At 36.4% G+C, this 21,774-nt stretch overlaps 5 protein-coding genes across 6 annotated transcripts in view; 3 read left to right on the forward strand and 2 right to left on the reverse strand.

Annotated features, from left to right (window-relative positions):
• Positions 1-1,334: 1,334 nt before the first annotated feature.
• On the forward strand, positions 1,335-9,085 carry LOC125832442 (uncharacterized). The gene is made up of 10 exons (XM_049511594.1): positions 1,335-1,776; positions 2,349-2,414; positions 2,648-2,828; positions 3,032-3,228; positions 3,653-3,703; positions 3,789-3,880; positions 5,043-5,173; positions 6,382-6,476; positions 6,607-6,711; positions 8,854-9,085. Exons 1-10 carry the CDS (start codon positions 1,447-1,449, stop codon positions 8,989-8,991), a joined length of 1,386 nt encoding a protein of 461 aa, XP_049367551.1. The 5' UTR covers positions 1,335-1,446; the 3' UTR covers positions 8,992-9,085.
• A 484-nt stretch (positions 9,086-9,569) lies between these two features.
• On the forward strand, positions 9,570-12,394 carry LOC125832357 (DEAD-box ATP-dependent RNA helicase 35). Its single transcript, XM_049511501.1, has 3 exons — positions 9,570-9,677; positions 9,956-10,857; positions 11,492-12,394. Exons 1-3 carry the CDS (start codon positions 9,675-9,677, stop codon positions 12,354-12,356), a joined length of 1,770 nt encoding a protein of 589 aa, XP_049367458.1. The 5' UTR covers positions 9,570-9,674; the 3' UTR covers positions 12,357-12,394.
• Positions 12,395-13,187: 793 nt separating this feature from the next.
• On the forward strand, positions 13,188-18,803 carry LOC125832270 (major allergen Pru ar 1-like). The gene is made up of 3 exons (XM_049511414.1): positions 13,188-13,323; positions 15,893-15,937; positions 18,505-18,803. Exons 1-3 carry the CDS (start codon positions 13,188-13,190, stop codon positions 18,801-18,803), a joined length of 480 nt encoding a protein of 159 aa, XP_049367371.1.
• A 587-nt stretch (positions 18,804-19,390) lies between these two features.
• LOC125832271 (uncharacterized) lies at positions 19,391-19,890 on the reverse strand. Its single transcript, XM_049511415.1, has 2 exons — positions 19,624-19,890; positions 19,391-19,531 (listed from the first exon to the last, which is right to left on the reverse strand). Exons 1-2 carry the CDS (start codon positions 19,888-19,890, stop codon positions 19,391-19,393), a joined length of 408 nt encoding a protein of 135 aa, XP_049367372.1.
• Positions 19,891-20,676: 786 nt separating this feature from the next.
• LOC125832626 (uncharacterized) overlaps positions 20,677-21,774 on the reverse strand; it is an 86,750-nt gene continuing 85,652 nt past the window's right edge. For both annotated transcript variants that reach the window (XM_049511823.1, XM_049511822.1), the window contains exons 6-7: positions 21,425-21,499; positions 20,677-20,945 (exon numbers count right to left, since the gene is read on the reverse strand). In XM_049511823.1, the coding sequence (XP_049367780.1) occupies positions 20,895-20,945; positions 21,425-21,499 (126 nt within the window). In that variant the 3' untranslated portion in view covers positions 20,677-20,894. The remainder of the gene's footprint in view (positions 20,946-21,424; positions 21,500-21,774) is intronic.

The raw sequence follows: 21,774 nt of genomic DNA on the forward strand, positions 1-21,774 counted from the left end.
AGGGATTATTTAGTCAGATTAAATATTTAGCTTACTAATAAAATAATAATAAAAAATATCTTAAATTAAATTGATTGATACAAATACAATATTATATGTGAGTTGCATGTTTTCCTAACAAAAACCGTAAGTTCTTTTTATCATACTTCTTAAAACTTTTTATTATGTTTTTTTATTACTCCACTTGTAAAATTATATTGAATACAAATTGGCTCATTGAAGGTATTTGAAATTATTAGGCTACAACAACTTACTGTGTTAAGGTGTTCAAAATATGTTATTTAATCACTTCATGTATTATTTTACTTTTATATATATATATGACGAAGAGTGTCCAATACCACTTAACACCGCCCTGCATGTGAATAATCCAAGAGAAAATTGTGTAGAATAACAAACATTTAAACCATATTAAATGTTATAGCTATTGTTTAAGGAGATTCTAATTCGCATCTATAGTTTCACCCAAACTTGTTATTTGCCTGATTTGTATAATTCGGTTTCTAATTGTATAAGTCCAGAATTTTATATATGCTCACCTTAGCTATTTGTATACGATCTATGAAAATTTCATAATAAATTACCCTGTTTGTATATTGGTAGACGAAATATACAAACATACAGAAATATACAACTGTAACTCCATAGCAAACGAAACTACAGTTATGGATCGCAATTATCGAAATTATAGCTATAAAACCTTATTATATTTGTTATTTCTAAAATTTTCTCATAATTTAAGCATCATTGAGATTTTAGTAAATAGTAATCTTAAACTCATTTTTTTTTTCCACATACTCACTTCTAATTTCTTTTCACAAGCATAAACATGAATGATTCCACTAAATCTTATTTTCGTTTGTTTTACGAGGCATGCTAAAAGTTTACCCAATAAATATGTATTAGCACCGTTTTAAAAGAACAATATGATAGTAGATTATAATATTTATATACGCATAATAAAAAATATGTTATTGAAATCGAAAAGTAATATTAAAAATATGTGATAAAATGATTCTATCAAATTGAAAATTGGATTTTATATGACAAAATTATAAGATAATAATATTATTATGACTGAATATTAATTATTCAATATCTAACATTTCAACAAAGATTGAAGTAGATCAATTTTTTTCCTTTTGAAAATATTTTTTTTGTTAGGGTTTAAAAAGGAACATATTAGTGGATCATTTTTAAAAATAAAATAAAAATTAGTGGTTATTTTTCAAGATTAAATTAATGTTTATGGTTAAAATTTTAAATAGTGGGTTCACTTATTTTGTCCTGAAAAAAAAGAAAGAAAAAAAAGTTCACTTATTTTTGAGGGCCGGGCAAAACCCTCTAATATAATAGTAGTATCAGATAAACCCCTTTCTCTATTCCATACGCATAATATCTTGCTTAACTCCTACCCCCAAAGACCAAGAACACTTACTCTCAGCCATGGCTTCTTTGTCTATAGACATAGCCACCGCCTTTATGGGACTGGCCAAGCGTCAGACCCCACAGTCCCGTGGTCTTCGCATAGCAATGTTCCCAACTTTGTGGAAAACAAGCAAATGTCAGAGGTTCAGTTTATCGACTAGTTCGTCTTCAAGAATTAGTTTTACAATCAATAATTCTTCAAAATCAAACAGATTCTCTCGCCGATTTACTGTTTCTGCTACATCTACTTCCGCCCCACAAAGCGAGGACTCTGATATCTTAACCAAGATTCCTCAAGACAATCGAATTCCAGCTACCATTATCACTGGTTTCTTGGGTTCTGGGAAAGTATGTTTTTTTTTTTTTAACTACTTCTTGATATTCTTGGTTTTTTTAGTACTTCTTGATATTCTTGTTTTTACCCCATACTGCTTAAATTTCTTGTCAATGTTGGTCAGTTAATAGTTCATTCTATTTAATGATACTAGTATCAGTAATACACTAATGAGGAAAATAGGAAGCTTCAATATTTACTGTCGTTGGCTGTTTTTGGGGTTTCAATTGCGAAACAAGTTTTTCCTTTTTCCTCTCTACCATGTGAAATCCATATATCCTGGCTTCCATTTTCATTAATATTGCTTCCCTAGGATTGCTTTTCATCAGAAGATTTTGGGAAAGAGGGTTTTTTTTTCCAGTTATTTGAAACACTTTCAGTTGGTCTGAGACTTTTATCTGGACCTCAAATGACAAGTCTTCAAAAAGCAAACGAATTTGATCCTATAACTTTCCGGGCGTGTTAGTGAGAAGGGAAATTTAGCTGTCAATGAAACACATAGTTAGATTATTTAACATTTGTTTTGTACTAAAGTGGACATAGCTTAAAGTTTTTGCAATTATCTAATACAAATCTGATGTTGCAGACTACCTTATTAAATCACATATTGACTGCGGATCATGGCAAGCGCATTGCTGTTATAGAGAATGAGGTATGTAAATGGATTGGATAAAATCTTAATATTACAGTGCTTATTTATTTCTCATGTGTTGATAAGATTTTAGGCGTAGTGTATGCTTGTTTCCAATCAATGTGTAACATATTATTTTATCTTTCCCCTCCCAAGGTGGTTTCTACAATAATCTTGTCATTTTAGCTTATTGCATAACAGTAGGTAGTGATTGTCTGAAATCTGAATTATTATGTCTATCATATATCATGCAGTATGGTGAAGTGGATATTGATGGTTCTTTGGTTGCTGCAAAAGCTGCTGGGGCGGAGGAGATTATGATGCTTAACAACGGGTGTCTCTGTTGCACTGTGAGGGGTGATCTAGTTAGAATGATTGCAGAGTTGGTCAGTAGAAAGAAAGGGAAATTTGACCATATTGTCATAGAAACTACAGGTAAGCAACTGACGAGACACATTGTTCTGGACTGAAATTGTTCTAGTGCATTTTTTGAAGTTGAGGATCCAGGATTTCTCGGCTGTCTACTTCAGGCATTTGATTATCTGTTTGCTTCTATCTTTGTGCGTTCTTACACAACTAAGCCAAAAAGTCTCGCTCCATTTGATACCAATGTTGGCTCTCTTGTGTTGATTTTGCAGGATTGGCAAATCCTGCACCAATTATTCAAACTTTCTACGCGGAGGATCAGGTTTTCAACAATGTTAAGTTGGATGGTGTTGTTACATTGGTTGATTCTAAACATGTTGGTTTTCACTTGGATGAGACTAAGCCAAAAGGTGTAGTCAATGAAGCAGTCGAGCAAATAGCTTATGCTGACCGTATTATAATAAACAAGGTACATGTCTCTCTATGTAGTGATGGATTCCATCTCAAATACTAATCGTCTTGTAAGGTATGCTTTTCCATAATAGCATTCGATGCTCTAGAGTTGCCAGAGACAGAAATTATCCCGGATCTGTTGATATATTACTATTTCCGGATCTCAAAAAAAAATAAAATCATTGCTAACCAAACAAAATTAAAAGGCATAGAGGATATATCTGTTAATGCTGCTTCCTGTCAAGTGGTTTTTGTTAAATCAGTGTGCTCCACAAAATTTTGCTTCCTTGTGGATGTGATATGGTTGAGAGGTTTTTATCTGCAAGTGGAGGTTACCTGAGATATAGATTGAGTAATTTAGTTTGCTGTATGGAATTTTAGATTAAGCTTGGACATCCATCTCACTGTAATCTGACAAATGTTTTTCATATCCTTGCCAGACTGATCTTGTTGGTGATTCTGAAGTTTCTTCGTTGATTCAGCGAATTAAGGTTGGTATTTTGCTGATTTTCATTTGACATAATATTTAGCTGTCAATCTTAGAGTTACTCACTAAGCTCTAATGGTAAATAACAGAACATAAATAGTATGGCTCATTTGAAGAAGACACAGTTTGGAAAGGTCGATTTGGACTATGTCCTAGGGATTGGAGGCTTTGATTTGGAAAGGTCTGATTTCTTCCCTTTTTGATGTGTATACTTATCTGTAAATCTCATGTGCTTATATCGTTCCTTCTTCTTTTCTGCGCCATGCCTGTAGAAGGTATTATCATGCTTCAACTTCCTAAGTAATATCTTTTAGCTCCCATTGGTAATTTTTTTCTTACCGAAAAAGCACTAAGATTCTTGCTTTTCCTAGTTGATATCCTAACATGTGGAATCCACTGTCTTTACCTAGTTGATTTCCTAACAAGTAGAATCCACTGGCTTAGTTAGCATCAAGCCGATGATTTCTTTGAGGACATTCTTAAGTGTGCATGTCTAGTGTTGTGTCTTGCATTTTGTGAAAAATAGCACATATGTCATACTAATAACTACTGTTAATAATTGGTCAAGTTCTTATTTACAAAAAAGAAAGTAAATCATTGGTCAAGTTCATTAATAGTATGTTAAACTGACACTCGTGCTTTTCCCCAGAAAAAAGGTATTCAAAATTTGTCAAGTTCCCACTATTCTTCCAAACATTATGAAGTATATCAGATGCCAAACTCATTCTGAAACCAGATCAGTATTTTATTGTCAGTTTCCTTGGAAAGGAGGTCCTGGGGAATCAGTAAACCTGCACTAGTTAATCCCTTGGGGGCTGGCAGCAGAGGAAATGTCCTAGGGAGAAGGGAGGGAAATTTTTGAAGTAGAGATATAAAGGGAGAGACCCCAGGGCTTTGGTCTGGTGGTAAGAACACAACTTCTGATATGTGGACTTGAGATTTGAACTTGAGACCTCATTGTTTTCAACCCACTTCATTGACTACTAGGCCACACCCTTAGGTGCTGAATTGTGGAATATATTATTTGAATATGATCCTTTTTTGTGAATAAAAACATTTACAAAGAGCAATATCAGTTATATAGGCTTTTGTTTCATAACCCACTAATGTTTTAATCAACAAGGTCTTGATGAATTTCTTCAGCTAATGATAATTGATTTAACTCTTTTAAAGGTCCTTTTTACTATGGTAAATTGTACTGCTGAAAGCACTGTTATTCATCAGATATACTTGTAATCATTTAATAGATGTCCTTTTTTTCTTAGATCAATTTTGCTTCATCAAGTCCTTATGTAGTTATGTTACTGGACTATTGCTTACTTTATTTTGTTACATACATGTAGAATTGAGAGTTCGGTTGGTGCTGAAGGTTCTAAGGAAGACCATACTGGCAATGATCATGATCATGATCACCACCACCACCACGACCATGACCATGACCATGAACATGAACATGAACATGATCACAAGCATGGTAAGTGTTATTTAATGTTTGAACTTCTATACTAGCCATTGTAGCAGCTAATGTCAGAAAAATGCTACACCAAAATCAGTTGGTGCACTTTTTCAAAGAACTATTTCTCCTTCTTTTAAAGAAATCATTTCAGCAGTCTGTTTGGTACTTTACAGGACTTCTCTTTAGTCGTAATGCTATGAGTATGCTGATCTAATGGTTGGAGCTATTAACTTTTTTACGTATAGAACTTCTTACCAAGCATCACAAGCAGGATTGTTAAAGAGTCTACTCAATCCTAGTTCTGGAAATGTGAATTTGGTTAGACAATTTATACGAGCTTAGTCAAGCTTGATCCAATTATCTACAAGTCAAGATCAAGTTTGACTTCGGCTTGAATAAATTTCTACAAGCACGAGCTTGCATTCATTTTGAAACTATTTTAACATTGAGCTTGTTCATGAGCCTGTTTGTGATCCATATTTACTTTAAGAGAAAACTGAATACAAGAGAATATCGCAATGATCATTTTCCTATTGAATACCTTAGAGTTGGATGATTGAAGACACTGACTGGAGCATGATCACCTGTTTTATGCACTAGAGCTGGCAGACCAAACTATTTTTGCTTCTACTTTTGTAATTAATTTGCATCGTCTTGATTCCTTTAATAACATTTACTTCATCAATGGTTTTTTTCCTGTTTTATATATATTTTTTAAATGTAAAAAGGGTCTTGTTCTTTTGGGTGGGGTGGGGGGTTGCTATTTGTGAACACTAAACAAGCTGAGTCAAGCTGTAGGTTGAACTTGAGCTCGGTCGTTTAATAAATCAATGAGTCGAGTTGTAATTTCTTCGTGAATGTGTTGGTTCATTTATAGCATTAGGTCCTTTTATTCTTATTCTTTCGAATTCCTAATTTTGGCATTTTCTTTTTGTTTCTATTGACCAAGCTACTTTATTACTGTTAGCTTCTCAACCTTCTAATCCCCAAATCCAGCGACCCATATATTTTATTTTTTAATTTCCAGTTCCCTTTTTTGTTTGTCCATAATCCTCATGCAAATTTCTGTCTTCTGTGTTTCTTTCTTTGGCTCCACTTGTGATGTACTAGTGTATTGTGACCTTATTTCTCAGTTCTGTTTTTAGTGCATATAATTGAATCTTGAACATTTGCCTCAACCTCGCTTTCTGCTATTTGGTTAATATGATGTGTCAAATCTATTGCAGAGCATCATGATCATCACCATTCTCACGATCATACTCATGACCCTGGTGTTTCTTCTGTCAGCATAGTTTGTGAAGGGACCTTGGATCTTGAGAAGGTTGGCAATGCAGTCTTTCTATTTTTTCTATAAATATTTCGTCCACTAAGATATTGTGTATAAGTTGTAAATATGGACAAAAAATGCCAGTTGCATTAATAAACTGTGGAGTTGTAATTCCGTATTTCAGGCTAATATGTGGTTGGGAACGTTGCTGATGGAACGAAGCGATGACATATATCGGATGAAGGGTCTTTTGTCTGTTGAGGGAATGGATGAGAGATTTGTCTTTCAGGTTATTAAATTCTTTGCCCAGTGCTACTTTCGGTACTGATTAGTTATAATGTGATTACTGCTACTACATAATCCCTTTACATGTCTGAAACATTTGAATGTAATGTGGATATGAATTTCACTTCTATCCGATAAAACAAAATGTGGATGTGCATTCCATCAGTAGGACAATAAGAAGAGTATGGCATATCTGCTTCTTCTTTACTTGGCCTTTTTTTTTTTTATGACAAGGGAAACCCGCAGCCGCTACCCTTTGGGTGCGCACAGGGTAAAACCCCCGCTCTTATGCAATAGCTCGCAAACCACATAGGAGAGGTAACCCGCAAGCAAGCCCGGTGCGACGAGCTCGACCCAAAAGGCAAACCCCTTGCTTTCGCTGGCAAGGGGTTTTGAACTTGAGACCTCCAACATGGAAGTCCCAAGCCCAAACCACTGGGCCACCCCGAAAGGGTTTCTTTACTTGGCCGTTTCCTTATAGACGAGTTACTCTTGAGAGGTTTTATAATATGATATTTTGCCTTGTAAATTAGTTTTTTTCTAGTTTATAAGAAGGGGCTTCAAGATCTTAGAAGAGGTGTGTGAGGTAGTTCAGGTACAGTTTTAGGGAGCCAAGTCCTCACCGGAAATATTTTAGTGGGTACCTGCATCATTCCACCAATATAGGAGCTGGTAACTTTGTCCACCAAGACTTAGCCAGATGAGAAGACATCAACTAGGTCTTTTGGCCTGATGGGGTTCGGACCAAGGTGCCCATCACCAGGGTAAAACTTGCAATTCACATCATGGCCACACCTTTGGTGCCCATCATCAATTATTTGTATTGATCATTAGACCACACCATGGTACTTATATAATACGACCATCATCAATTGCAAGCAGGCAATATGCTACTGAATTTTAATTGCTAAGTATTTGACAAATGACTTATTGCAACCTGTTCAGAGTGCCCAAATTAAGACCTCATTCAAGTACTGGAGAAGGACCAAATGGAAGGGGGCAACCACCTGACTGCCTCTTTGCCATGCACACTTCCCTTTTTACTTAGGAGTACTGCCATTATGTTACTATTATTTTAATCCGAAAGTCAATCATTCCCAACTTTGATATGAAGGTATGGGGGAGATCAAAAGGGAGTATGTTGGTCAAATAGAGGGCTCTCAAGGGGGTGTATTCCACAGCTTTAGCCTTAAGCTAGGTTGGGCTGTAGTTCTTGTAGTGGCCTACCTAACCCAAGCGTTTCAATTATGACCTGGTGGCAAAAACTTGCCATTCGCATCTCATTTATATTGACCCTATTTGAGTAATTAGCAACTTCAGGAAACTGATGGTTTGGTTCTGATATTCTAGTAAGTTCAGAGCATGAGGTACATCTTACTCTCAAAGGCCATCTTTTGCTCCATCTACACGAGAAAATCACTTTTTCCAACTAATATCCACATATTCATCGTCAGAACTGATTACTCTAGAATGGAATTATCGAATTCTATCAAATGAACCTCTTATATAAGTAGTGACCTAAACCCAAGGGTGTTTAGATAGCTTGAGAATGGTCCTTTTAAAAATAAAAAATAAAAAAATCAGTCCCAAGTGTTGGAATAAAATTAATTGCTTCGTCATCATCAGGGTCCTTACTTAAATAGTGAACTAAGCACCAAAGGATCCTTAGATAAGTCCTTATAAAATGGTCCCTATTTAATTAGTTTTAAGTTTTTATAAAAATTACCTTGTTACACTAAGTGGTGATATGAAAGATGGGACTGTTTCGCCGCGGACTTTTCTTGTTTAAGTTTGGAAGTCCATACCAACTTGGGCACTCATACGGGCACTCATACTATGGGCTTCCACAAGAGTTTATACCAAGTGCAGAAACCTTTGGTGTATCCATCTCCTGCTGCAAAATTTTACCCTCAGAACGAGTAGTTGTGCTCCTTAAATAGACTAAGGGTGGCATGATCATGCTACCGTAGTATGAGGATACATTTTATCATGACAAAAACTCTTTTGGTAAAGCTCAGGAACAATGCTATAATTGATCCGTTCTAAAGTTTTTCTAGTTACTGGTGTGAGTTGCAGCCTCATTCAATTTTGGACGAGTATATTCTGTCAAGTTGCTAACGTGTCTTTACCTTTTTTGGTGTAACAGGGAGTCCATGACATATTTCAAGGTTCTCCAGATCGGCCATGGAAGTCGGATGAACCAAGAACAAACAAGATAGTATTTATAGGGAAGAACTTAGATGCTAAGGAATTAGAGGAGGGCTTCAAAGCCTGTTTAACATAAATACCAGATTCTGGTTGCTATTCTGTAAGAGGTTGATGACAAATAATGTGAGTGTTACTGTTAATTGATCAAGGGAGACAGGAAATTTAAGCATTGAGAATACAAATGAATTCTTTCTGTTGTGTACCCTTTTCAGCGTAGCGTCTCTGTAAAATAACAAATATATTATGTTTTCATAGCTTCAGTCGTAAGTTACGCGTAATAATTGTTTTCCATTAATCTTTGTTTTGCTTTGGAGAAATTTTTTGAACCGGATTTTAATGATTCTGATTTTGGTTCTTGTAATATATTTAACCTTTAATTAATAAAAATATGCATTTTTTTAAAAATCTAAGTAGAAATTGATGATAGTTAGATTATCTTTAGAACTATATTATCCTCAAAAATTAAATAACAATATAAGTTTGACATTAATTATGGATGATTAAGTAGTGTTACAATTGCTAATGTAATAAGTTTTCACAAACGGAAAATAAACGGTAACGTTCCCATTCCGTCGGGTCGAAGTTTTGGGCCAGACCGAGCCCAAACCACAATAAGATGGGCTCCTATTATTGACCCGCAATTTAGGAACACCGCAGCGGCTGCTCGTCGCCGGGAATTACTGCTGTGAACTCTGCAATTACACAACCAGGAATTAGTGTCTGCAATTTATCTCCATAGAGTACGCAGACCCCGTAAATATGGTATGCTTCTTCCTCATTTCTCTTTCAGTTCCAAGTTTCTCTTTTACGATTCTGTTATTGATTCTACTGTTTGAAGCGTTTCACTAGGTTTTTGCAGGTTTTTCTATAGATTTATTCACTTTATTCGCTATTAGCTTTGTTGATTGTTGTGCACAGTTTTTGGGTCCTTTATTTCATGGGCAATGTCACTGAGTTAAAAATTGATTTCCGTTTTAGAGTGTTGAATAAGATTCAAGCTCAACTACAACTGTCTTAACACACCGTCCTTCTTGTTGCAGGAGATGGAGGATGAGGATAATTATGTTGAATATGTACCAGTTGCAAAGCGCCGAGCGATTGAGGCTCAAAAGATCCTTCAGAGGAAGGGAAACTCTTCTGTCTTGGAAGAGGAAGAGGAAAAATCGAAGCTTGTTGAGGCTAAGCCGAGTTTGCTTGTGATGGCCACCCAGCTGAAGAAAGAGCAACCTGAAATTAGTCCTACTGAACAAGTAGTCTTGCAAGAGAAGGAGATGATTGAGCATTTATCTGATCGGAAGACGCTAATGTCTGTTCGCGAATTAGCTAAAGGTATTACTTATACAGAGCCTTTGTTAACCGGTTGGAAGCCACCATTAGCCATTAGACGGATGTCAAAGAAAGCCTGTGATGCCATTCGGAAGCAGTGGCATATTATTGTGGATGGCGAAGATATTCCTCCACCAATAAAGAATTTCAAGGAAATGAGGTTCCCTGAACCCATATTGAAGAAACTTAAAGCGAAGGGGATTATTCAGCCGACGCCAATCCAAGTGCAGGGCCTTCCTGTTATTTTATCAGGTCGGGATATGATAGGTATAGCTTTTACAGGCTCTGGAAAAACATTGGTTTTTGTTTTGCCACTTATCATGGTGGCTTTGCAGGAAGAGATTATGATGCCTATTGCTCCTGGGGAAGGGCCTCTCGGTTTGATTGTTTGTCCATCTAGAGAGCTTGCAAGACAGACGTATGAAGTTATAGAACAATTTTTAGAACCGCTCAAGGAGTATGGTTACCCTGAATTGAGGCCTTTGCTATGTATTGGTGGAGTTGATATGAAGTCCCAAATTGATGTTGTCAAGAAGGGAGTGCACATTGTGGTTGCCACACCTGGAAGGCTCAAAGATATGTTAGCAAAGAAGAAAATGAACCTTGACAATTGCAGGTAAAGACCTAAACTTGTAGATCCATTATCGAGGTAGTATTTTGTGATATCTATGTATAGGCCTAAATGAACCATTCTATGTAACACAAACTCTCAAGACCATACAAATCAGGAAAAACATTTTGATTATTCTTCAGCTGTTCATCCAAGTGTGTTTCTATGCTTTGGATATAACGTGTTCATCTGGGCTTGTATGGTCTAGAGAGTTTGTGTTGCATAGAACGATTCATTTACTTGTACCTAACTTCTGATCAATCAAGTATTTGGGGTTGCCTGTCCTTATCATCAGTCGTCAGGTCTTGCTTCTTTCCTGCTGGTTTGCTGTTCCACATAATATGTGGTACTGTTTATGTCTACCCGTTCCTTTGAGAGTTCACATACATATATAGATGGAAAACTGTTTTTGGGAGTGCTTTGTTTACAACATGGGTACCTCATTTTTCAGCCAAAATCAATTTTAAACAGTGGAAGTTACTGAGCAACTGCTAAATGCTAATTCGAGTCATGCACTTAAAAATTGTATATGTCTGTATATTACTTAATCCCGTTAGTTGATTTGCTTCTTTTTCATTACTGTTTTACAATGTATATCTGCCAAGTTTGTTGTGCCTACCGTACTGCTGGTTCTTTGCAGATACTTGACACTGGATGAAGCAGATAGATTGGTCGATCTCGGTTTTGAAGATGATATTAGGGAGGTGTTTGATCATTTCAAAGCTCAAAGACAAACTCTTCTATTTTCTGCTACAATGCCCACGAAGATCCAGAATTTTGCACGAAGTGCATTAGTTAAACCAGTAACTGTGAATGTGGGGAGGGCTGGAGCAGCTAACCTTGATGTGATTCAGGAAGTGGAGTATGTAAAGCAGGAAGCCAAGATTGTTTACCTTCTCGAGTGCTTGCAAAAGACTCCACCGCCGGTTCTGGTTTTCTGTGAGAACAAGGCTGATGTGGATGATATCCATGAATATCTTCTCTTAAAAGGAGTTGAAGCTGTGGCTATTCATGGAGGCAAGGATCAAGAGGATAGAGAGTATGCAATTGCAACATTCAAATCAGGCAAGAAAGATGTTCTAGTTGCCACCGATGTTGCCTCTAAGGGGTTGGATTTTCCTGAGATTCAGCACGTAATTAACTATGATATGCCTGCTGAAATTGAAAACTACGTGCATCGGATTGGACGAACAGGAAGATGTGGAAAAACAGGAATCGCCACAACCTTTATCAACAAGAATCAAAGCGAAACAACTCTCCTTGATCTGAAACACTTGTTACAAGAAGCAAAACAAAGGATCCCTCCTGTCCTTGCAGAGCTAAATGACCCTATGGACGACGTTGAGGCAATCACGAATGCAAGTGGAGTAAAGGGTTGTGCATATTGTGGTGGGCTTGGTCATCGTATCCGTGACTGCCCCAAGCTAGAGCAGCAAAAGAGCGTGCAGATAGCCAATTCAAGGAGAGACTACTTCGGTTCTGGAGGTTATCGTGGAGAAATTTAATTCCCTTGCCACATAAATCTTCCATCTCTTTGTAGCTTGATGGTTGTTACTACTGATAGGTTTCTCAATGTAAAATGTAATATTCATGGTTAATTTAAAATTTGTTTCTTGAACAGTCTTGGATGTTTAACTTTTTGCTCCAGAATCCCAGATGTATCTTAACGTTAGACAGATTGTGAACGTCTATTTTATGTGATCAATATTTATGTTCACTTTGGATCATATTACAAGAGTTGAGGATTGTAAAAACTTGTGGACTATTTCCATATGTAGGCTGAACTTTCTTGGTTGTGCATGACTAAGAAATTGATGATCATTCTACCAGAAAGAAACAATTATGTATTGATGCAATCATCATCTCATGACCAAATCCTGATCTATCAAGGGACTTGATAGTACAACAAAATATAAATCTCTTTTCTGTTTTCACTTGATAAAAATGTAGTAGAATCAGGCGTACCCCATAAAAAGAGAATAAAATAAAAATAGAGACCTTAAAGACGAGCCAAAGGCAACAATTCTAATAAATTGGATGACCATTTCCTAGTTCATGTATACCAAATATATTGAATAACTAAATCCAACAAAGAGCATTTAAGCACAAAACAAACATATCCTTAAGCTATAGTAATTTTACAAACACTGGAAACCAATGCATATGGACAAGCAAAAGCATATACTTGGCCAGCGATGAAAATGATTGCAAGATTATATAATACATGGACTTGAACCTATATAAACTCTGATATCCCTCTTCTTTTTTTCATCAAACAAGTGCTCTCCCCCTACAAGAAATACTACTCTTTTTTTTCTTCTCAGAATCAAAACAATATGGCTATCACCACCTTCACTGAGGAAAACACTTCTCCACTTCCACCTAAAAGAATATTCAAGGCCTCCATTGTTGATTCTCATAACTTGATCCCAAAGTTGATGCCACAAGCTATCAAAAGCATTGAAGTTCAAGGTGATGGAGGTGCTGGAAGCATCAAGACCATCAATTTCCCTGACGGTACAATCATCATATCACTCTTCTATTTTTGTGCAATTGCTTAGTAGACAACATCTCTGAAGACAATGATAACTCTTGTTTTTGTGTGTGTAGGTGGAAATTTTAAGTCCATAAAGTATCGCGTTGATGAGCTTAACAAGGAGGCATACACATACAAGTACACATTGATTGAAGATGATGGATTGGTAGACAACCTTGAGAAGATAACTTATGACGTGAAGTTTGAGCAGTCAGCAGATGGTGGTTCCATCTCTAAGGTGACTAGCTCATACTATACTGTGGGAGATTTCAAGCTCAAGGAAGAGGAAATCAAGGCAGGCAAAGAGAAGGTTTTGGCGATGTTCAAAGCTGTAGAAGCCTATCTCCTTCAGAATCCTGAAGCATATGCTTTGAAGTTAGAGGGTTGCTATGATATGGGATGGTTGTTTTCTCTCTGAGTCCTAAGTTTGTCTTTCATGTTTGTGGAAGCAATAAGTATCTTCTGGTGTGCAATAATGTTGTTTGCTGTTTTTTATGTTTGAAGTAGTGATAATCTTAAGTTTTTTTTTTGCTGTACCAGTCTTCTTTTTCATTCGTCATTGCACATTTGCTCGGAAAGTTGAAAGAGATTGAGTAATGGTTGATGACTAATTGAATTCAGAATCCTTACATTGAGAATGTATAAACTAGCTACAACAATAGCTTCTTTTTTTCAGATTCTGTAATGCATAACAGCTTATTCCTTAAATGAGTCCAAAAAAAAAAAGAGTGGAAATATGAAAATGAGCACTCTAGTAACAGTGACAATAACGCGTCTAGTCAAAGTACATATAACTTCGGATAATGAAATTGTTGAGACATAATATAATTAAGAAGATAAGTGTGGTCTCTGTAATAGTTCAACTTTTTAGACGAGACAGTCACACAATTCTAAGATGCAGATCAGACAAAGTCTCGAGTTTCAAATCTCACTATCAAAATCAAAAAAGAAGACAGTAGTTACTATAAGTATAAAAAAGAACCTTTTCTTTTTCGAATTTCTATGATGCAATTGAGGCTTATCGGCAGAAACAAATCAATTTAGATAGTCCTTTGTGGCTCCCCACCTAAGGAGCAAAAATGATATTTTCACGTGTTAGTAAATTGCAGCCTCCAGGCCATCGAATCTTCTCAGACAGATGGAATCATTGATGTGAAAATTCACATTCACATCGAGTAGCATCCTGGAAAACAGCCTCTGAAACTCTCAGTTCTCTGCTGACAACTGCTGGATATGATTATTCACAACAGAAATCATGGGAGTCGATGTCCTTGACCTGTACAGGAAAATAACACAAGTATATATATAACATCAGGCAACAAACTGCAGTTCAATAGAAACAAGCAACAGTAATTGCAGCAATAAGATTTATCTTATTAATACCTTTGGTTATCTGAATGCAGCCTGAACTACCTTGATGCAATCATGAATGCAAGTGGAGTAAAGGATTGTGTATATTGCGGTGGGCTTGGTCATTGTATCCGTGACATCCCCAAAAGAGCGTGCAGATAGCAATTTCAAGGAGAGCCTACTTCGGTTCTGGAGGCTATCGTGGAGAACTTTAATTCCCTTGCTAAATGTATCCTCTTCTCTTTGTATCTTGATGATAGTTACTACTAATAGGTTTCTCAATGTAAAATGTAATATCCATGGTTAAATTTAAAGTTGTTTCTTGAACTGTTTTGGATACTTTTTGCTCCAGAATCCCAGATGTATCTTGGGATCTTAACTTTACACAGACGTTTACTTCGATTTTATATTATCGATATTCATCCTCACTTTGAATCATATTAATAGAGTTGAGGATTGTGAAAATCATAGACTATTGCCTTAAGCTGGATTTCTACTGCATTTGAACTTCCTTGATTGTCCATGCCTAAGAAATGATGATTATTCTGTCAGAAGAAACAATTATGTATTGAGGCAATCATCCTCTCATGACCAAATCCTGATTTGTCAAGACATTAGGCAGTACAATACAAACTATTTTTTTGTTTTCACTTGATAAAAATGTAGTAGAATTAGGCATACCCTATAAATGAGGAGAAAAAAACCTTAAAGACAACCCAAAGGCAAAATTCCTTATAAATTGGATGACCATTTCCTAGTTCATGTATACCAAATATATTGAATAAGTAAAACCAATAAAGAGCATCTAAGCACCAGACAAACATATCCTTAAGCTATAGCAAAACCAATGCATATGGACAAGCAAAAGCATATATTTGGCCTGCCATGAAAGTGATTACAAGATTATATAATTCATGGACTTGAACCTATATAAACTCTTAAACCCCCTTCGTTTTTGTATCAAACAAGCCCCGACAAAAATCCCACTCAATTAATTTTCATCTAAGAATCAAAACATTATGGCTGTCACCACCTTCACTGAGGAGAACACTTCTCCACTTCCCCCAAAAAGAATATTCAAGGCTTCCATTGTTGATTCACATAACTTGATCCCAAAGTTGATGCCTCAAGCAATTAAAAGCATTGAAGTTCAAGGTGATGGAGGTGCTGGAAGCATCAAGACTATCAATTTTCCTGACGGTACAATCACCAATATTATTCTTTTATGTTTTGAGCATGCAAAGTATTCTGATTAGTACTCAAGGTTTAACTTAATTAATTCTTTTTGTGCATGTATAGATGGAAATTTTAAGTCCATAAAGTATCGTGTTGATGAGCTTAATGAGGATACATACACATATAAGTACACATTGATCGAAGGTGGTGGACTGGTAGACAACCTTGAGAAGATAACTTATGATGTGAAATTTGAGCAGTCAACAGATGGTGGTTCCATCTCTAAGGTGACTAGCTCATACTATACTGTGGGAGATTTCAAGCTCAAGGAAGAGGAAATCAAGGCAGGCAAAGAGAAGGTTTTGGCGATGTTCAAAGCTGTAGAAGCTTATCTCCTTCAGAATCCTGAAGCCTATGCTTAGAAGTTAGAGAGTTGCTATGTTATGGGATGGTTGTTTTCTCTATGAGTCCTAAGTTTTTCTTTCATGTCTGTGTCAGCAATTAGTATCTCCTGGTGTGCAATAATGTTGTTAGCTGTTTTTATTGTTTAAGTACTGATAATCTTAAGTTTTTTTCTGTATCAGTCTTCATCTTCATTTGTCATTTCACATTTGCTCGGAAAGTTGAAAGAGACGTGTAATGGTTGATGACTAATTAAAGTGAGAATCCTTACATTGAGAATGTATAAACTAGCTACAACAATAGCTTCTTCTTTGCAGATTCTGTAATGCATAACAGCTTAGTCCTTAAATGCGTCCAAAAAAGAAGAACGGAAATATGAAAATGATCACTCTAGTGACAGTGACTATTCATTTCTAACATAGCACTTTAGTCAAAGTACTTCAGATAATGAAATTGTTGAGACATAATATAATTTAGAAGATAACTGGTCTCTCTAATAGAACTTCTTAGAAGAGACAGTCACACAATTCTCGAGTTTCAAATCTCACCCTAGCTAAGGAGCAAAAATAATATTTCCACGTTTGGTACCTTGTTAGGATCAAGCGTTTACCATCATGTCAAAAGCGATAGCTCATGATAGCAAAGGCGCAACTTTATTTATATATAGGTCCACCAAGAAAGCACCATGTTCGATCGTGACTCCAGCCCGGGCCACTCCTGCCCCTTGTGGGCTTTGCCATAGGCAGGATTTTGACATTACCCAACATACCTAACATACCTGAATAAAAAGAATCAGCACCACACATGAGGAGAATATTGCAGCCTTCAGGCCATGGAATCTTCTCAGATGGAATCATTTGATGTGAAAATTCACATTCACATTGAGTAGAATCCTGGAAAACAGCCTCTGAAACTCTCAGTTCTCTGATTGCTGAAGATGACTCTTCCTATAGGATTTGCGGGAGTCCAGATCGTTGACGCTGTACAGGAAAAGAACACAAGTATCTAACATTAGGCAACAAACTGTAGTTCAGTAGAAACAAGCAACATTAATTGCAGCAATAGGATTATCTTATTAATACCTTTGGGTATCCAAACGAACCTGAACTACGTCGAGACAATTATGAATGCAAGTGCAGTAAAGGGTTGTGCATATTGTGGTGGGTTTGGTCATTGTATCCGTGACTGCCCCAAGCTAGAGCACCAAATGAGGATGCTGATAGCCAATTTTAAGGTGAGACTACTTCGGTTCTGGAGATTATCGTGGAGAAATTTAATTCCCGTGTTAAATGTATCCTCTTATCAGTATTTATCCTCACTTTGAATCATATTACTAGAGTTTGAGTTTGAGGATTGTTAACATTGTAGACAATTGACATTAGCTGAATTTCTACTGCAGTTTTACTCTTCTTAGTTTACCATGACTAAGAAATTGATGTTATTCAACCAGAAGAAACAATTTTAATCCTGATTTATCGAGACACTCGGTAGTACAATACAATACAAACTATTTTCTGCTTTCACTTAAGAAAATGTAGGAGGACTATGTGTACCCTATGAAAGAGAAAAAAAATAAAAATAAAACCTTTAACACAAGCCAAAGGCAAAAATCTTTATAAATTGGAAGACCATTGCCTACTTCATGTACACCAAGTATATTGAATAATTAAGTAAATCCAACAAAGAGCATCTAACCACCAAACAAACATAGCCTTAAGCTATAGCAATTTTATTAACACTGGAAACCAATGCATATGGACAAGCAAAAGCATATATTTGGCCAGCCATGAAAATGACTACAAGATTATATAATACATGGAATTGAACCTATATAAACTCTGATATTCCCTTCCTTTTTTCATCAAGCAAGTGCTCTCCATCTACAAGAAATCCCACTCAATTCATTTTCATCTCAGAATCAAAACATTATGGCTGTCACCACCTTCACTGAGGAGAATACTTCTCCACTCCCCCCCAAAAGGATATTCAAGGCATCCATTGTTGATTCTCATAACTTGATCCCAAATTTGATGCCTCAAGCAATTAAAAGCATTGAAGTTCAAGGTGATGGAGGTGCTGGAAGCATCAAGACTATCAATTTTACTGACGGTACAATCACCAAAATTATTCTTTTATGTTTTATGCAAAAGTCTTCTGGTTTTATCTTATTTCTTTTTGTGCATGTGTAGGTGGCAATTTTAAGTCTATAAAGTATCGTGTGGATGAGCTTAATGAGGAGACATACACATATAAGTACACAATGATCGAAGGTGATGGACTGGTAGACAACCTTGAGAAGATAACTTATGACGTGAAGTTTGAGCAGTCAGCAGATGGTGGTTCCATCTCTAAGGTGACTAGCTCATACTATACTGTGGGAGATTTTAAGCTCAAGGAAGAGGAAATCAAGGCAGGCAAAGAGAAGGTTTTGACGATGTTCAAAGCTGTAGAAGCCTATCTCCTTCAGAATCCTGAAGCCTATGCTTAGAGGGTTGCTATGTTATGGGATAGTTGTTTTCTCTATGAGTCCTAAGTTTGTCTTTCATGTTTGTGGAGAAATAAGTACCTTCTGGTGTGCACTAATGTTGTCGGCTGTTTTCATGGTTAAAAGTATTGATTAACTAAAAAATTTCTTCTGTGCCAGTTTCATTTTCATTTGTCATTTCACATTTGCTTGGAAAGTTGAAAGAGATGAGTAATGGTTGATGACTAAACGAAGTGAGAATCCTTACATTGAGAATGTAGAAACTAGCTACAACAATAGCTTCTTCTTAATTTGCAGATTATGTAATGCATAACAGCAGGCTTCTAGTGAAAGTATATATAACTTCAGATGATAAAATTGTTGAGACATAATATAATTCAGTAGATAAATTAAAGTGTGATATCTCTAATAGTTAAAACTTTTTAGACGAGACAGTCACACAGTTCAACATGGCAACAGATCATACAAAAAGTCTTGAGTTTCAAATATCACCGCCACCTAAGAAGCGAAAATAATATTTTCACGTGTTTGGTATCTGAATAAAAAGAAATCAGCACCACACATGAGGAGAAGATGCTGCTTCCAGGCCATCAAATCTTCACAAACAGGCGGAACCATCTACCTGAGAATTCAGATACACATTCAGTAGCATCTGAAGCTTTCAGTTTTCTGATGACAACTGCTGGATTTGATTCTTCACGTAGAATTTGCAGGAGTCCATGTCGTTGCCGCTGTACAGGAAAAGAACATTAGGCAACAAACTGCAGTTCAATAGAAACAAGCAAAACTTTAATTGCAGCATTAAAGAATATCTTATTAATACCTTTGGGTATCCGCAGGCAGCCTGAAATTCGTTTTGAACTTCATTTACCAACTTTCTTCTTTCTTCCACACCTTCCAAGAAAACTACCTTGAGAATTTCTGCTTCATCTTCAAGAACTCTCAACCTCTTATCAAGTAGTTTAACTTGTTCAGCATGCACAAGCTCCTTATTGCTGTAATTAGCTTCTTCTGCACAAAAATTCCTTGATGAACTTTCAGCTAAGTGATGCGAGTACGCGACGGATTTTCCTTTGTGGCCTGATGACATGCTGGCTGGCCTTGTAAGCATATTGGTGGATAGATTCTTTCGGCTTCAATTTATTCAATTTTTGCATTTTGAATAAATGCAAAATTTCTAGCATAGAATGTTAACTGATAATTAATTGCACGGTAGAAAACCGGTAAACGAAAAGGTTGCCATGAAGCTGAAATTAGGAGGGTCAGATTTCTTCCATTCAAAGAAAGAGGCAAATTTTGGATGCATATAATCAGAATTCAGAAGGCATCAATGAATGGCAGTAGCTTTAATTAGCAGTAACACATTCTATTTTTGGCAATTTTTAGAATGATTTGTTCAAATTAATCATCCATCCTTTCATTGGACCGTAGTTCTAACAATTGACAGTTCCTGAGCCTGTGCGCATTATTGGGATCTGAGTCTTATTTATTGAGCTCAAGCTGAGAGTGTGATATACTCATTCATCCTGCATTACTTCTACAAGAACAGTGTAATCCCGCAAGTGAGTCTGATAAGAGTGATGTGTACTCAACCTTATCCCTACCTTGTGAATCAAGAGAGGTTGTTTCTAATAAACTATCCGCTCAAGTAAAGCATATTAAAATCAAGTATGAATTACAAATCTCATGTTCTGCATTTCAGGACAAATATGTTTAAGTGAAAGACAATTTATTAGGAACTATGCGTGTGTTAACATGTTCAAGAACAGTAAGCAGCTCACTCGACTAGCTCAAGATGCACCACACTAGGTTCAATCAAGGAGAACTCTGCTCGAATTATCTTCGAAAAAATACACAGATCGTGAGACATGAGAAATTATAGCATACTCTAGATCTTTTTGAATAAACTGCAAGTTTTTATCTTTAATTACACGGTGGTTTCTCTGTTTCTGTCCCTGCGCCCACAAAGGGGGAGAGGAAATAGAAAGAGAGTAAACGGAAAAAAAATACAGCAGGAGATTGCAGGGTGCACGAATTCAACAAGATGTGTACACAGAGACATCTGAATTGTAGTAAATGAAATCGCAGGTGTAACTAGTCAATTGGTACTTCAACCTCCATCTTCAAACCAGGGTGGTCCAAGATCTGAAACATAAGCCAACACACGTACAAAGCAATAAGGAGAGAGAAATGAGCACTAAAACAAGAAAGATAGTTTGAGCAAATACAATCATACAGTTGATCTTCCCAACCCGCTTCAAGTTATCATGAAAAGTTCACCGATCTAAACAAAAGCAATTTATAAATCGAATCTAAATGATAGTGGCTCCGTAACTGCATGTTTTGCTATAATAAAACGAAATAGCATCAGAAGCATACCCATTGTGACAAGGGCCTTGCCTTAACTTGCACCATTACAGTGTCTCTCAATGTGAATCTTTTAAAAACTTCACTACATCAGAATGCTTCTGAGGAAGGACACCATTTCTTAATTGTGACACTAATCTTTCTTATTAGCAGGCTTCCCCACCCCACCCAAAAAAAGGACCTATCTCCCCACAAAACATTAGTTAATAAAAACGACTTAAAATTTTGTATTCTCGGTCCAGAAAATATGAATTAACCTTAATGAAGTCATTCAACAGCAGTAATGAGTCCCTTGTATAACCAGCCTCGTGCAAGACCTGGCTCAACACTTCCTGCAATCCAGATCAAACGCAGACGACGAACTCATCATATTCATTATTCAAAAGCTACATGAAATGGCAACTGATAAACTCTGCATAAGGCAGGAAGCTACAAAATCACATGAGATTCAGAAAGTAAAATGCTCTTTTACTCGAGGATAGAGCCTGGCTGATTTAAAAGATGCAAAGAAAATACTCAAAATTACAGTGCATGTGAATGCAGCAATGTATCAGCAAGAAATGTCTAGCAAATCATGAATCGTGTACCCAAACACATTCAAAGTTTG

This window comes from Solanum verrucosum, unplaced genomic scaffold (assembly GCF_900185275.1).
Source record: "Solanum verrucosum unplaced genomic scaffold, falcon-dt-bn FXZP01000009.1, whole genome shotgun sequence".
NCBI lineage: Eukaryota > Viridiplantae > Streptophyta > Magnoliopsida > Solanales > Solanaceae > Solanum > Solanum verrucosum.